This window comes from Ostrea edulis, chromosome 9, assembly GCF_947568905.1.
Source record: "Ostrea edulis chromosome 9, xbOstEdul1.1, whole genome shotgun sequence".
In the NCBI taxonomy this organism is placed as follows: domain Eukaryota; kingdom Metazoa; phylum Mollusca; class Bivalvia; order Ostreida; family Ostreidae; genus Ostrea; species Ostrea edulis.
In genome coordinates, this window is record NC_079172.1 from 69696533 (window position 1) to 69713406 (window position 16874).

The 16874-nt window shown below is 35.1% G+C and overlaps 1 protein-coding gene across 1 annotated transcript in view; it reads right to left on the reverse strand.

Annotated features, from left to right (window-relative positions):
- LOC125659061 (location of vulva defective 1-like) overlaps positions 1-16874 on the reverse strand; it is a 62722-nt gene that overhangs the window by 8617 nt on the left and 37231 nt on the right. The window contains exons 4-6 of the mRNA XM_056150458.1: positions 4404-4478; positions 3179-3253; positions 636-710 (exon numbers count right to left, since the gene is read on the reverse strand). Of these exons, the coding sequence (XP_056006433.1) occupies positions 636-710; positions 3179-3253; positions 4404-4478 (225 nt within the window). The remainder of the gene's footprint in view (positions 1-635; positions 711-3178; positions 3254-4403; positions 4479-16874) is intronic.

The following is a 16874-nucleotide window of genomic DNA, read 5'->3' on the forward strand; positions in this document are numbered from 1 at the left end:
GAGACTGGGAGAAGGACTCTTCTTTATATATTAAGTAAATGAGTATTTGTTATTACATGTAAAGTGGAAACCTGTGTGTTGTAACCTTGCTCCTAAAATTGTGATTTTTCATATGAATATCAATAGTTAAGGCCAAAATACTAGTATATGTTTTTTTTTAAAAATATAACTGCTAAAAGATAAAAGTACACTAGTTTGTTGATTTGAAAAAAAAGCTTAAGTGCTTGAAACCTTCCTTGGCCTTTTGGTTGGGCTCGATATTCCCGTAAGCTATTTCCGTTAAAAACTAGCGATAAAGCTAACAAGATAAGAAAAGTAAGCTCATTTCCGTGATTATTATCACGTCATAATTCTACTGGAAAACATTGACCACCTTTGCCGGTGAAGGACTGCAAAATTTAGGCCTATGCTCGACGCTTACGGCCTTCGAGCAGGGGGAGGGGGATATTTACTGTGCCACACCTGTTGTGACATGGGGCCTGTTTTCTCGGTATCATCCGAAGGACCGCTCCATTTCGTCGCCCCCCCCCCCCTACGACATGCAAAGGGTAAAAATAAATAATTTCCGGTTAAAACTTCAAGGTTTGATAACCAATATATAAAACGTTGATGGTACTGTTTATAATTACATGTACCTATGACCGGCTCAGTTGTCATCACAGTGGTATAGTCAGTGGTAAGTGAGACATCTTCAGTAGAATTCGTCAGATCTGCAATAAAGAAGTTATGTACAACTGACAAGGTCTATACACGTAAGGAAAACCTAAGGGACCGGCGATCCCTTGTTTTCCAGAATAATTTCCTACTGAGTACAAAATTTAATGATCATAGATTCGTTCACCATATCATCGTCGTCAAACACCCACGGGTAATGTCGTTTTTGGTGAATTTATTTGCAATCGGTGTGTTTACTACGGAAATGTTTTTGTCGTTGCCGAATACATGTATAAATAAGTAACATAAACTTTGATTCGTTGATTTGCCATCGCGACTCTGTGCAGCAGCCAATCAAATGGCCCGCGCATATTAATTACACACGATGATTTTTCGGCGAGTTTGACCACGGGTGATGAGTATTCGACGATGCCATATTATTAAATGTACATATGTAGTAAATTTGATGCTTGGTTGGTTGGATATTGTTTATCATTTAAAGGGACATGGACACGATTTGAGCTGAAAATTTTCAAATTTAAACCTTTTGGTTTTTAATGTTTAGAATGCTTAACTAAGGTATCATAATCAGCAACAACAATTTGAATGTCAGTAGTCAAGGTACATGGGGGATACAGAGGTCACAAATCCTTGTTATGTAAACAAGGATCGTGTCATGTTTTTGTTGACATTGGATAAATATACTAGTCAAAGTTTCGTTTAAGCAATTTATTTTCAATTGATACATGTAAGTGAATTCCTAATGCAATTAAATATTTTCTAGTGTTTGGCACATCTCATTTTGTTTTAAACATGATATTTTCTATCAAACAGTCTAATGTAAACAAAAACATGACAGAGCCTTGTTTACATAACAAAGAATTGCAAGTGCTGTATTTCACTTGTAACTCAACAACTGATATTCAAATGTTGGGGATCCAGCTTAGAATAGGTCCTCAGTTTTCCCTTGTTTGTCGTAAGAGGCGACTAAATGGGGCAGTCCTTCAGGTGAGACTGCAAAAACCGAGGTCCCTTGTCACAGCAGGTGTGACACGATAAAGATCCCTCCTTGCTCAATGGCCATAAGTGTCGAGCATAGGCCTAAATTTTGCACCCCTTCATCGGCGGTGGTGACATCTCCATATGAGTGAAATATTCTCTTGAGGGACGTAAAACAATATTTAATCAATCAATCAATCAAATTTCGGTTGACCTTTAGAAATAAGTTAATCAAGCATTGTAAACAGAAAAAAAAATGGAAAAATAAAATTTGAAAATTTTCAGATCAAATTGTGTCCATGCAACTTTTAAAGTGATGACTTAACAACGATGCTGATTGTATGAAAAATTCGTTTGATTACGTCCAGAGTTCACCTGCACTAAGCACGCGGAAATATTTTCTGGAATGCGTCTTGCCCGTTCTAATTTTAGCACTATTCATAAAACGGGAATTTCCACAAAGCATTGTAAACGAAATGTATTCGTTTGATGCTACCGAAAATAAACACTACCAAAGATATGAATCAAATACAAATTAATTTAAAGAAACAACACACTTAGGCCTAGCGATGACGTGGCAGAATATAGTCAACTTGATGACGTAGGACACTGACTGGTAAGGCCTAGACAGATTACACATGTTCCCAGTATGTATCGTCTGTTAGACATATTACACAAGTTCTCGGTATGTATCGTGTGTTAGACAGATTACACATGTTCCCGGTATGTATCGTCTGTTAGACAGATTACACATGTTCCCGGTATGTATCGTCTGCTTTACGAGTTCAATAACATGACGGAGCAAGCAGCGACTTTTGATCTGGGAGATCATATTAATGAAATTGAACTGCGTTATATGGGGCTCAGCCAACGAGGGCATTTTCGATGAAGAGGTGTTGAGGTTTTTAATTGATATTAAAATGGAACTGAGTCGCATTGCACCGTTCCTACGATACAACCAGCTTTCAACGTCTCCTCGAATGCAATGTAGCATACATCCAGTCACCACTTGTTCTCTTCCTTTATATCTAATTCAGCTTTTAACCCATACATCTTTAATTTGGCGTATAATTCATTTAATTCTGCACAGTAACTCTACCTAACCTGAATGCACAGTCAGTTTTGTTGTTGTTTTCTTTGTTACGTATAGGTATTCCTACGCGATATTTCAAAAACGTTAATTCAAGCCTTTCGATGACACAAATTGTTTGTTTTTCTATTTTAAAAACATTATTAAATGATAAGAAATAAAACTTATAATTCTTTATTTGATGCATGTATCCAACCATTGCCATTGAAGACTGCAAAATTTAGGCCTATGCTCAGCGCTTAAGGCATTTGAGCAGGAAGGGATCTTTACTGTGCCACACCTGCTGTGGCACGTGAGAAGGGACTTCGGTTTTCGCCGTCTCATCCGAAGGACCGCCCCATTTAGTCGCCTCTTACAGCATGGAAGGGTAAAAATAAATAATCATCAGGTTTGATAACCAATATATAGCACGTTGATGGTACTGTTTATAATTACCTATGACCGGCTCAGTTGTCATCACAGTGGTATAGTCAGTGGTAAGTGAGACATCTTCAGTAGAATTCGTCAGATCTGCAATAAAGAAGTTATGTACAACTGACAAGGTCTATACACGTAAGGAAAGCCTTAGGGACCGGCGATCCCTTGTTTTCCTGGATACGTTCCTACTGAGTACAAAATATACTGATCATAGTATTACATTCTTTCACTAGATTATTAAATGTAGTAAATTTGATGCTTGGTTCTATAACATCCCTCTCGAGAATCTTTCATTCCTATGAAGACGTCCCCATTTGCCTCTGAAAGACTGCAAAATCTAGGCCTCTGCTCAGCGCTTACAGCCTTTGATCAAGGAGGGATGTTTATCGTGGCACACCTGCTGTGGCATGGGGCCTCTGTGCTTGCAGTCTCATCCGAAGGACCACCCCATTTAGTGGCCTCTTGGATTTGATACAGATTGTGATTTAATAGAGAAAGCACATGATGCAAGGCGAATTAGAAGAATTAATTACCGATATAAAAATGATCACCTTCAAAGTGAAGAGCCACAAGTTTTGTCCTATGGTAGGCAATCTGGTGTACCTTGCAATTATTTTTTTCTTTTATTTTAACGCCCAATGTTACAGAACTCGACGCCAATTTTAAGTGGTTTTGATGTAGAACACGCATATTGTTACCGTTTGAAATATCTTAATTTTCAAGGAAGATAAATGGCTAAACAGGTTGTAGAAAATCTTATTGGTTTGTCGTATTATGACTACAACACATACATGTATCAATTCCAATAGAAAGTACTTTTCTGTATGGAATCAACATATTCATATTGACTATATTCAAAAAGGTAGGATCAGGTGCCTAGGAGGAATAAGCATCTTCTCCTAACCGGTCACACTCGCCGTGAGCCCTATATCTTGATCATTTTCCAAAATTGATATTACTCCAAACGTCCCTCTCGAGAATGTGTCACTCATATAGTGGCGTTACAATTACCGGTTAAGGACTGTAAAATTTAGCCCCTGCTCGACGTTTACGGCCTTGAAGCAGGAAGAGATCTTTATAGTGTCACACGTGGATCTCGGGTTTTACGGTGTCATCAGAAGGACCGCCCCATTTAATCGTCTTCTACGACAAGCAAGGGGTAAAAAAGAAAGAAATACCAGCTAAAAGACTTCAAGGTTTGATAACCAATATATAACACGTTGATGGTACTGTTTATAATTACCTATGACCGGCTCAGTTGTCATCACAGTGGTATAGTCAGTGGTAAGAGATACATCTTCAGTAGAATTCGTCAGATCTGCAATAAAGAAGTTATGTACAACTGACAAGGTCTATACACGTAAGGAAAACCTAAGGGGCCGGCGATCCCTTGTTTTCCCGGATACGTTCCTACTCACAGGTGCCTGTGGACAGGACTTCCGGTACCCCCTTCTTGTATTTTTAAATGTTTAATTCTTCGGGTATTCCGGACGTATTTTTGATGAAATATGTAACTTCAGAGTTTGTATATTTCAATGGAATACACAAATCTCGCATAAAAACCGTTTTTAGAAATGTCATAATATATGAACAAGGTGTGCAACTCAGCCAGCGACATGTTGAACAAATCTACACCTCGCTGAGAAATCCTATCGAAAAAACACCAATAATGCACATACCAACTGAAAAGAACGGTCATTCTAAATCTAATGATGATTCGTGGATTAAATGCATCGCTATTTGGTGCGCAATAATTACTTCACATCGCTCAATTTCATCGTTTTAACCTCGCCACTTCTCATTTCTGACTATAACGAACGGAAGTTGTGATGCTGGAATATTTCTGTCACAGCCAACTATTTTTAGAACGAGAAAACCCGAGACGAGGTCTTCCGAATACCATTAGCTACACGAAAAGGGAAGAGAATACCGATCATAGTATTTCAAATCGGTTGTGGAAAGACTTTAAAGACATGCACACTTACACATTATTGGAACCATACTACTTTTAATATATCCAAATATATTATCATTGTAAACTCTTAACCCTATACGATATGATTTGGATCATAATGGTGTTGACACAATGTATGTTTAGAAGTACTTGTTTTCACCCCCCCCCCCCCCCCCCCCCCCCCCGAATAACCTACATGAGTTGACTTTATTGTGTTTGCAAGACATTGCTGATATGCAGTAGAGAGATTTCAACCAAAAAATCAAATCATGTAAGTTCTTCGGAGAAGGGTGGGGGCCTGAACCCCTGTGACCCCCCCCCCCCCTACTTTATATATATATATATATATTTTTTTTTTTTATTTGCAAAATTTAGTATTTGATAATGACATTCATACATAGATTCACACACATAGTTAATTATAATAACATAATAAGGTTGACAGTACCAAGTAAAGAGAGGAAAGGCATTAATCAAAAATATTTTTCCATACAGCCCAGATTGTACTGAATTTTTTAAAATTACAGTTTTTTGAAAATATACAATGTTCAATTTCATATTTCATCTTAATATATTGTAATACACCCTCAAAAGATGGTGATCTGTTTTGTTTGCAACATAAAAATATATATTGCTTGGTATATAAAATTATGAAATTTATTACTTTGTTGGAATTTTGTAATGGACAATCACCAAAAATAATATTAAAAACATTGAAACCAATTCTATTTGTTGTTCTCTCATAAATATGTAAGCTTAGTTGGTTCCACAAAGTTCCTATTTTGTCGCAAAACACAAAAATATGTTCAATGTTTTCAGAGCTGTGTCCACAAAATGAGCAAATATCATTATCCACAACTTTGATTTTTTTAAAGTAACTTTTAACAGGTATAATTCTATGTAGAATTCTGTATTGCAACCATTGTGCTGCTGAATCTGACGTTAATTTAAAACATATTTCAAAAACTTCCTTGGTAATGATATCTCTATAGCCCCTCAAAAATGGACATGAATTCCATTTAGCAATTGAAGTCGGAATTTCTTCTTTATAAGTAATGTTCTTATATATATAATTTGTGCATTTCTTATGCAATAGTATATCTTCATAGTGAAAAGGTGTGGATGGACCATTAACATATTTTCTCAACTCTTTCGACACACATAATTTTTTTGCCATCGTAGAAATAGAATTTATAATACTGTTGTATTGCATAAAACAAACATGATCAATATCAATTTTTTTTCCAAATCTATCCATTGTTAGAAAAACACCGTTAGAGTCTACAAAATCATTGACTGTCTTGACACCTTTTTCATACCACTTTTTTACAAACACATATGATTTGCCAACTTTAACTTTTGAATTGTACCATATTGGAACATTTACAAAATTCATTTGTGTCCGAGAATTCAATGTCAAGTGTAAACTCATTACCTTCATCCATGAAGTAAAAACATCAGTCCAAAATGGATTAAAAGTATTTTTTAGCAGACAATATATATATTCATCCCCAAAATCTAAGATTTTATTCACCACTCCTTTTCCATAAGAAGCTTCAAAAATGTTCATCCAGGATGGGTTGCATGTTGATACTTTTTGAATCCATGAGCACTTTAAAGATATTATGAAATTATTTATATTGGTCATGTTAAGCCCACCCAACATGCATTTTTGAGTAACCGTTACTCTTTTAACTTTATCACATTTTGCTTTCCATATAAATCTAAAGAGTTCCTGTGTTAACGAGTTTATGATTTCTTGACTGGGATTTGGTAGTGCAGAAAATAGGTGATTAAGTTTTGGGAGGAGAAGCGTTTTAATGACTGTGACTCTTCCTATGGGTGTTAAAATTCTTCTACTCCACTGCTTTATCATTGCATGAATAGTAGGAATCTGAGGACTAAAATTTAATTCTACAATTTTTTCTAGATCAACTGAAAAATGTATTCCTAGGAGAGTGAAGCTTGTGGATCCCCAGTCTAGTTTCCATCTTGGGTGATGATAGACATCAGCAGAAAATTTTTTTGCTCCGATCCAAATAATTTTTGTTTTGGAGCTGTTTATTTTTAATCCTGATAGCTTTGAGAAGAATTCTAGGGTTTCCAAACCATTAAAAAGTGATTTATCTGAGCCATCAAGGGTCAAAGATGTATCATCCGCGTACTGAGACATTTTATGTTCTTTATCATTGATAACTATACCTTTAATATTTTTATTTTGTTTAATCAAAATAGCAAGTACTTCTGCACATAGAATAAATAAGTATGGGGCAATAGGGTCACCCTGACGGCACCCTCTCTGAATGTCGAATTGTTCAGAGAGCTTTCCACATTGTAGAACTGAGGCTTTGATATTGGTATTTAGAATTTTAACCCAAGTAATTACATTGTTACCGAAACCAAAGAAATCTAAGACCTTATATATAAACGACCATGATATTGAGTCAAATGCCTTCTCAAAATCTATAAGCATAAGCAAGCCTGGTAAATTATGTTTTTCTGTATATGCCATGAGGTCATATATAAATCTAGTATTTTCCCCTATATATCTACCTTTTATGAAGTCAGTTTGTGTATTAGAAATAAGATAATCTAAAGTACTTTTAATTTTTTGGCTAATACAGCCTGATATTAATTTATATAACACATTAAGTAGAGTGATAGGCCGCCAATTCTTAAGGAATTGCCTTGGTTTATCACCCTTTGGTAAACAAGAAATGATACCAAGTCTCTGTGAGACTGGTAAATATCCTTGCCTAAAGATTTGATTAATAGCACCAGTAATATAAGCCTTAAGATCATTCCAAAAAAATTAAAAAATTCTGTTGTAAATCCATCACTGCTTGGATACTTATTGTTTTTCATTTCTTTAAGCACTTGAAAGATTTCACGCTCACCAATATCTTTTTCTAGATCCATGGACGTTTTTTGATCAAGTCTAGGTAATTTTGTTAAAGTTAATATATCATTCAGGTCCATATTGATCAAATCAGAGTCGTAATTCTTATATAGGTTTTCATAAAACTGTTTGATTTCTTTCAGAATATCTGATTGATTATAAATAATCCCATTATCTTGGGTTTCTATTTTTTTAATTGTCTTATTTAAATAGTTTCTTGCCTCTAGATGACAAAAAATATTTTGTGGGTTTTTCCCCTTCTTCAATCCATTTGGCTCTAGAACGCACAAAGTGACCTTTTAATTTTTCCTTTCTTATATTTTCCAATTGTTTTTGTTTTTCTTCCAATACTCCAAGCTCCTCTGAGTCATTGGTTTCGATTTCATTGATTTCGTCTATCAAACTGGCTTCTAAAGTATTTCTTTCTCGTTTTTTGTAAGATGAGTAAGAAATTGTCATTCCACGTATTTCCATAAGTAAGGTTTCTAGAAATAAAGCATCATCAAGCTCAGAATTCTCATCTTGAGAGTCATGGGAATATTGTGTTTTTACTAATTGAATATGTTGTTTTACCTTTTCAACAAAGACTTTATCATATAAAAGTAGGTTATTGAACTTCCATAAACCCCGCCCTCTCTCAAATGTGTTAAATCTGAACTCGATGACTACTATTGAATGGTCAGATATATAACCAGATCTAATTGAACAGTCTTCAGTGATATTGGTAAAGTTTTCTGAGATTAAGATATAGTCCAGGCGTGCTTGCTTAAATGGCTTTTTTTTCCTCCATGTATACAATTTATTACATGGTTTGAGAACTCGGATATAGTCTACTAAATGTAAATCATTCATGACCTCAGTAAGCATATCCTTTGCCTTGGGATTATTTACATGACAATAATTTTGAGTATCCAGAGCTTGATCCAAAGCTATATTAAAATCTCCACACAATAAGAAGTAATCATTATCGAAATCTATAAAACATTCTCGTACTTTTTCATAAAACTCTGGACAATCAACATTAGGTCCATATATGTTAACTAATGTTGTTCTATTGTTATTAATACTTAAATCAATTGCTAATAAGTTTCCATTGGAGTCCTTCTTTTCTTTGTGTAATTCAAGTTCAAAATTATTGTTAAAAACTATTGCAACACCTCTGGAGTTGGAAGAAAAAGAATTAAAAACACATTTGTATCCCCATTGTGCTTCTATGCAAGCCTCTATATCACGTGTGAAATGAGTGTCTTGTAAGCATACAATAGAAAATCCTTTTGTTTTATAAAAATTTAAAACATCTTGCCTTTTGGATGGAGTAGAAAGCCCCTGACAGTTTATAGTAACCACCTTTACAGTATCAACCATAACAATAATCGTAGAAACACATACATACATGCATTCACACAGTAATGGCCTAATATAACAACAGAAAACATGAGAAGAAAAAAAGTGAAAAAGTAAAATAAAACAGAAATAAACAGGTCACGAATAACACTCTGCAATCTGCAGGGAAACACCTGATACTCGTTACCGGAAGTCTATTGGGCGAGTTAAATGTAAGGTTCAGTCCGAGAAAATACCAAGTTCCCGGAAAAGTCTTATTTCGAGTTTTTCTTTATTTTAGTCGGCAGATCGTCGGTGATATCGAATTTTACCTTACGATTATTTGACTTTAATTTGGCATACACGGCACCGTTGAAATACCACGCTGAGTCAATTTCCTCAAATTTTGTCAGCTCTGAAATAAGTCCTGTGTTCGCTTTAGTGACGTCGTCGACAAGTTTTTTGCCCTTTCCGAGATTCTTCACATCCGACCGTTTTCTCATTACTCGTGCCTTGACATTGGAATTCAGGACCTTAACAATGATTGGCCTTATCTCTCCTTTTCCAGGTATCCTATGCACTGCTATTAGTTCTCTGTCGTCAAGTTGAACTTTTACGTTTTTCATGAATTCTTTCACAACCCCCCACGTATTTTCGCTAGGTTTCTCGGGTAATCCCATGATTTTAAAGTTATTTTTCCTGGAGAATTGTTCATTCGAATTCCCTAGCCTGAGGGCCTCTCTAGAGGTGTGTTCAGTCTCCTCCAAACTTTGCTTTGTTACTCTTAGTTCTCTTTTACACTCGACAAGTTTTTCCGTAAGATTCTGCACGTTCTTTTCAAGATTGTCCATATTTGCAGTCATTTTCTCCAACTTTTTATTATAATTATTTGTAATATCAGCACATCTTTTGTCCATTTCTTTTATCATTTCCCTTTCTCTGACTTTATTGTTTTCACTAACAATTTTCTGCACTATCGTCATAATTGCTGACTCCAGCATAGCATCCTTGATTGTCTTTTTCAGTTCAGTTTTCATTTCAGTTAAATCTCTCTGAATCTGTGCAAGCGATTTGCTTACCACCGAGGTTTCTTTTGTTTCCTTTGTTTTTTCTGGAGTCATTTTCTCCTTCTTACGGTCGGCACCGCTTCGTGTCACGGGGTAGACATTTTTAGGTAATGAAAAGATAGTGTTCAGCGAGCCGTGATAAACAATGCACAGGTGAAAAAAGAAAAAGTCTTAAATTTTCCACTTATCCTCACTTTTTGCGTCCAAAACTTTGAAGAAATCCACTGAAACTGACCCCTCTTCATTACAACATAACGTTATCCGTAGAAAATCACTAATATAGCCCACTCCAGCCAAGTTCAGGGTCCCGTCGATCTACACGCTCACTCTCTTTCGAACGCCATCTTGACCTCCCCACTTTTTTTTTATCATGATGTGAACTATACACAAAATATGTGTGCGATGCATGCACAAGTGCTGGTTGTTGATATTTGTTTAATCTTATATTTAAGTTATAACATAAAGTTTTGACATTCCTTTATCAATTAATTTGTTACCCCCCCCCTACTTTTTATATTTTTAATCGAATTTGGATCTGATCATATGTAAGGGGCTTGATAAACTATTTTGTTTCTTTTTAAAAAAACGAATGTTAGCCAATGCTATATATAGTTGGCCTTATAACTGAAATGTGGAACATTGTCAATATATTGTGCTTTCATGGTTATTTCTGATTTCCATGATAAATTACCTACCCAACACCATGAGGTTTTTAATTATATTTGTGGATGTGCTAGTCTTTCCACAACCGACTTGACCAGTTAAATGAAATTACATGTATGACCCTCTTTGGCTAGACTTGATTACTATGATCGGTATTCTCTTCCCTTTTCGTGTAATGGTATTCGGAAGACCTCGTCTCGGGTTTTCTCGTTCTAAAAATAGTTGGCTGTGACAGAAATATTCCAGCATCACAACTTCCGTTTGTTATAGTCAGAAATGAGAAGTGGCGAGGTTAAAACGATGAAATTGAGCGATGCGAAGTAATTATTGCGCACCAAATAGCGATGCATTTAATCCACGAATCATCAGTAGATTTAGAATGACCGTTCTTTTCAGTTGGTATGTGCATTATTGGTGTTTTTTTCCGATAGGATTTCTCAGCGAGGTGTAGATTTTTTCAACATGTCGCTGGCTGAGTTCCACACCTTGTTCATATATTATGATCGGTGATATGACATTTTTAAAAACGGTTGACTATGCGAAATTTGTGTATTCCATTGAAATATATAAACTCTGAAGTTACATATTTCATCAAAAATACGTCCGGAATACCAAAGGAATTGAACATTTCAAAATACAAGAAGGGGGTACCTGAAGTCCTGTCAACAAGCACCTGTGTTCCTACTTAGTACAAAATATATTGATCATATATTCTTTCACCAGATTATTGCATGTAGTAAATTTGATGTGTTGTTGGTTGGTTGTATATTGTTTAAGGAACGTGCCTCCTCGGCTTTTAAGCACAACTACACAGGATGCTACAACGAAATATTTAGTGGTTCAATACTGATCCCATTGGTGCATACATCTGTGGCCTTCAATTCTACATTTAAATATATCGACGACGTTTTGTCTATTAACAATAATAACTTTCATTCATATATCGACTCGATATATCACTGTGAGGTCGAAATAAAAGACACAACAGAGTTGTCCACTTTTGCTTCATACTTAAACAGTGCGACATTTAACTCTGGACACGACAAAAGTCCGGAGTTTCGCCAACCCTTTTATTAAGGATACAAATAAACCCTTTACAAAAAAAGATGGGATTTTATGTTCACAAGACATGCACCAACATTTACACTTGTAACTATTGTAGTTTTTAAGATATTTCACCTGAAATCAAAAAATCCCATGGGATTTTGGAGGGATTTTTAATCCCACTTGGGGGATTTTCACTCCCACCAAAAATCCTGTGGGAGAAAAAATATAATTTCTCCCATAGGATTTTAACTCCCATATTTAAACTTATTATGGGATACAATGTCCCATAGGAGGAAATGTCCCATAATGAACATGAAATGGCAGTAAATATCCTATTTGAGCATGAATGGGAATAGATAACCCAAATAAAGCACAGGATGGGATTTTTATTCCATGAATATAACAATAAAACAGAAAATTGTATCTTAAAAAGTGTTGTTTGTCATGATTCTTAAAATATACTTAAAAGCCAAGGCATGACATTAATTTTTAAATATATATAGTAATTATAAACTCTTATGTGTCGGTCTATGTGTTTGTGAATAAATGTCTAAAAAACATGAGAGATAATAAAGGATATTAGAGATCTGCATTACTAAACTTTTCCCCATGCAATTTTAATTGTATACATATAACCTTGCACAAAAATCTCCATATAAAATTGGACGGGACTATATTATTGCAACAAGCAGACAAGAACACTATGAAATACTCATTCACACACGGGCACTGTAAGTTAATGTAAATATATAGTATGTGCATGTATAAATATATATACATGCACATACTACATGTATCTATTTACATCAACTTCCATTGCCCGTGCATTCACATGCAGTTGCTCACATTCACTATTCACAACCCTTCATATGTCGTCAGGTGTTAAAATATGTTCACAGGAACCGGTAATTTGTCAGTGTATTAATAATAGTGTGGGTATACCATATACCGTACCATCCCCTAATCAGCTGCTATTGGGGGGAAAGGGGGGGGGGCTACAAGGGCTGATACTTCACTCAAAACTTCGTTTCAAAATAGTTCTTAAAATTATCGTCACCCACCATCCTTGTGGTTTTATAAAGGGTAGCAGTATTATTACTACATATTAAATTACCAGTTCCTGTGATATGTTGTTGAATTACGGAATAGGCCTAACTTACAACTTGTTTACATATTCTAAAATTAGTGTTAAGTGCTTACGGTGAAAGATGAACTCTGCTAGGTGATGCTAAGTTGTTTAGTGAACCGAATCAGACATCTCAAATAAGATTCTCGATTATTTAACAACACAAGAATCGTTTTACAAAATGCATGCTTCGGTCCATCTTTCCCTCCCTTCTACAATCGTATTCATTCTCAAGTCAAAGTACTTTCTCCGATTGCTACCATTACCTTAAGCGTCGAAAAGACTTTGACAGGCGTGTCAGAATAAACGGTTAACAGACGTCTCGGCTCTAGGGAAGTTCGGCTCTAAGTGGTCTAAACATCTCGAGCGATTTTATAGTGATAAACTTCTATGATTTTCGACATTTGTGTATCAATGTTTTATGAATATTGTAGACTTTTTTTACTTATAAAGCAAAGCAATGTTATCGCAAATTTTTAGGTCTACTTACAAATGTATTAACCCCGAGATCCGCCACTAATTAGTTACACAAGTTGTGTGGTTACAACAGTCTTCACTTATCATTTTAATTTCATTGGATGATAAAATAGATGACGTTAATATTTTGAATACCTTGTATACGCAAAAGAATTTAACTATACGATGTTTATTTTTCAAATTATAACTTCAGTGGCGAATGGGCGGATCCCCCGTCCCATTCCCATCCCTCACGCATAATACTAATTATTTCCCCAGCCACTTAATGACCAGATATACACGACTATTGAATGTAAAGCACTTTTCAGTCATTGTGTACTCCCAATTAATTAACAATCTACCCTCGTAAATCATAATCGTTACGCTTCGTTGGACATGAAACCTTAAATCAATCCATTGACACTACTTAGTCAACGATTTTGTATTGTGATACATTTCTATGATTTCGGACATTTATATATCAGGATTATCTGATTTATTTATCAGTGTTCAAAAAGCAAAGTACATGTACCGTTACAACGATTTTATACCTACTTCTATAATACCCCCCTGGATCCGCCACTAGCTAAATTAATTCTGGTGATGCCTATAACAGCGGTACGTACATGTACTCACCTATCATTCTAACTTATTGAAAGTTAAAATAAATGTAGATATAATGTAAACATTTTGAATACTATATATATATATATCATATGATGAAGACATGCCTTCATCATATGATGTTATGATGTTTATTAACTTTAGTGGTGGATAACCGAGAACGACACCCCACCCCTACTTCGCACAATTCAATTTCTAATATTGACAAGCGGCCCATTTTGACCAGATAGACATTACCCTTGAACGTAAAACACTGGTCAGTCATTGTGTATTTCTAATAAACAAACTTTATCATTGAATACAGACCGTTATGTTGCCACTGACACTACTTAGTCGTGAGTTGATTTTGTAGGTGATAGATTCCTATTATCTTTACTCGTATGTTTCATTGCTTATTTGGAGTTTTTATTTGTTTGGTTTTTCCCCCTTCTTCTTCTTCTTCTTCTTCTTCTTCAAGAGCAAAGTATTGATATTGCAGTTTAACCCCCTGGAACCGCCAGTTATTAGGTAGACGTATTGTGTTGATCTACTAATTAGGTAAATGAAGTCAATGGATATCTGCGGTAATATTTAGCGTTATTCACTTAATATTAGCTTCCTAACTATATTGAAAGTTGAAATAAACAACGTTAACATTTCGAATACTTTAAATATCTAGGATACATAATCATACGAGGATTATTTTTTAATATTTTGAAATTAGAAAAACAACTTTAGAGGCGGAGGAGCGGAAGCCATCCCTCTTCCTGCAGGATTTATGGTCCAAAATTGACAAAAGGCTCGTTTTGACCAGATAGAAATGGCACTTTCAAACGGAAAATATTGGTCAGTCATTGTGTACTTCCAATTAAAAAAACTACTCCCATTGTAACTCTACTTAGTCCCTGGTATTCTACAATGTACAATTTGAATATTTCATATCTGTATGGTATAAACAGTCACACGATGTTTAGTTCGGAAATAAAAAAAAAATGTAGTGGGGACACTGGTCAGTCATTGTGTATTCCCAATTAACAAACTACCCTTTTAAATCCTACTCGTTACGGTTCGTCAGACATGACAACATATCCGAACTAGTCTTGTATGTATGGATGTACTTGTTTATTGTAATTAAGGTCTGCTTCGCAATGAAAACCTGTTATCATTGACAATTAATTGTTATTCCACTTAGTCATCGATTTTTTATGTGATACATTTCTATGATCACGGACATTTATATATATATCAGGGTTGTCTTGTCAGGGTTTATTTATCATTATTCCAAAAGCAAAGTACTGTTATCACGATTTTATGCCTACTTCTTACCCCTCTGGATCCGCCACTAGCTAGATAATTTTGGTGATGCCTATAACAGCGGTACTCATCTATCATTGTAACATTATTGGAAGTTAAAATACAAGTAGATATAATGTTAACATTTTGAATACTTTACATATATACATGTTAAGGAATTCATCATATGATGTTTATTAACTTTAGTGGTGGATGACTGAGAGCGAACATCCCCCTCTCCCTCGCACAATTCAATTTCTAGAATTGACAAGTGGCCCATTTTTACCCTTGAACGTAAAGCACTGGTCAGTCATTGTGTAATTCCAATTAACGAACTTCACCATTGAGTCCTGACCGTTACGCTTCGTCAGACACTAACCCACTAATACTACCTAGATACTGATTTTGTACGTGATAAATTCCTGTGATCTTTACTAGTATGTTTCATTGTTTATTTGGAGTTTCTATTTGTTTGGGTTTTCTATTTTCTTCTTCTTCAAAAGTAAAGTATTCATATTGCAATTTAACCCCCTGGATCCGCCACTTTTTTAAGTAAATGTATAAATATAATTGTGTTGATCTATAATAATTAGGTAAATGAAGTCAATGGATATCTGCGGTAATATTCAGCGTTATTCACTTAGCTTCCTAACTATATTGGAAGTTGAAATAGACAACGTAAACATTTTGAATAATTTATATATTTAGAATAGATAATCGTGTTTATTTTTGAATATTTTGAAATTTAAAAAAAAAAAACTTTAACGGCGGAGGAGCAGAAGCCACCCCTCCTCCTGCAGGATTTATTGTCCAAAATTGACAAAAGGCTCGTTTTGACCAGATAGAAATGGCACTTGAACGGAAAATACTGATCAATCACTCTACTTAGTCCCTGATATTCTATACAATGTACAATTTCAATACTATATGTACAGGAAATAATCACACGGATATAAAAAAAAAATATAGTGGCCCAACTGGTCAGTCATTGTGTATTCTCAATTAACAAACTATCCTTTTAAATCCTAGTCGTTACGCTTCGTCAGACACGACAACATAACAGATTGACCCTAACCGAACAAGTCTTGTAATTAAGGTCTTCTGCTCCCAAATGGAAACCTGAATAAGATATCATTAAGGTCTTCCGTTTCCAACGGAAGATTCCGTTGTTCTTGACACTACTTAAATAATAATAATAAAATTAAAAAAAATAGTGGTCCCACTAGTCAGTCATTTTGTATTCCCAATTAACAAACTACCCTATTAAATTCTACACGTTACGC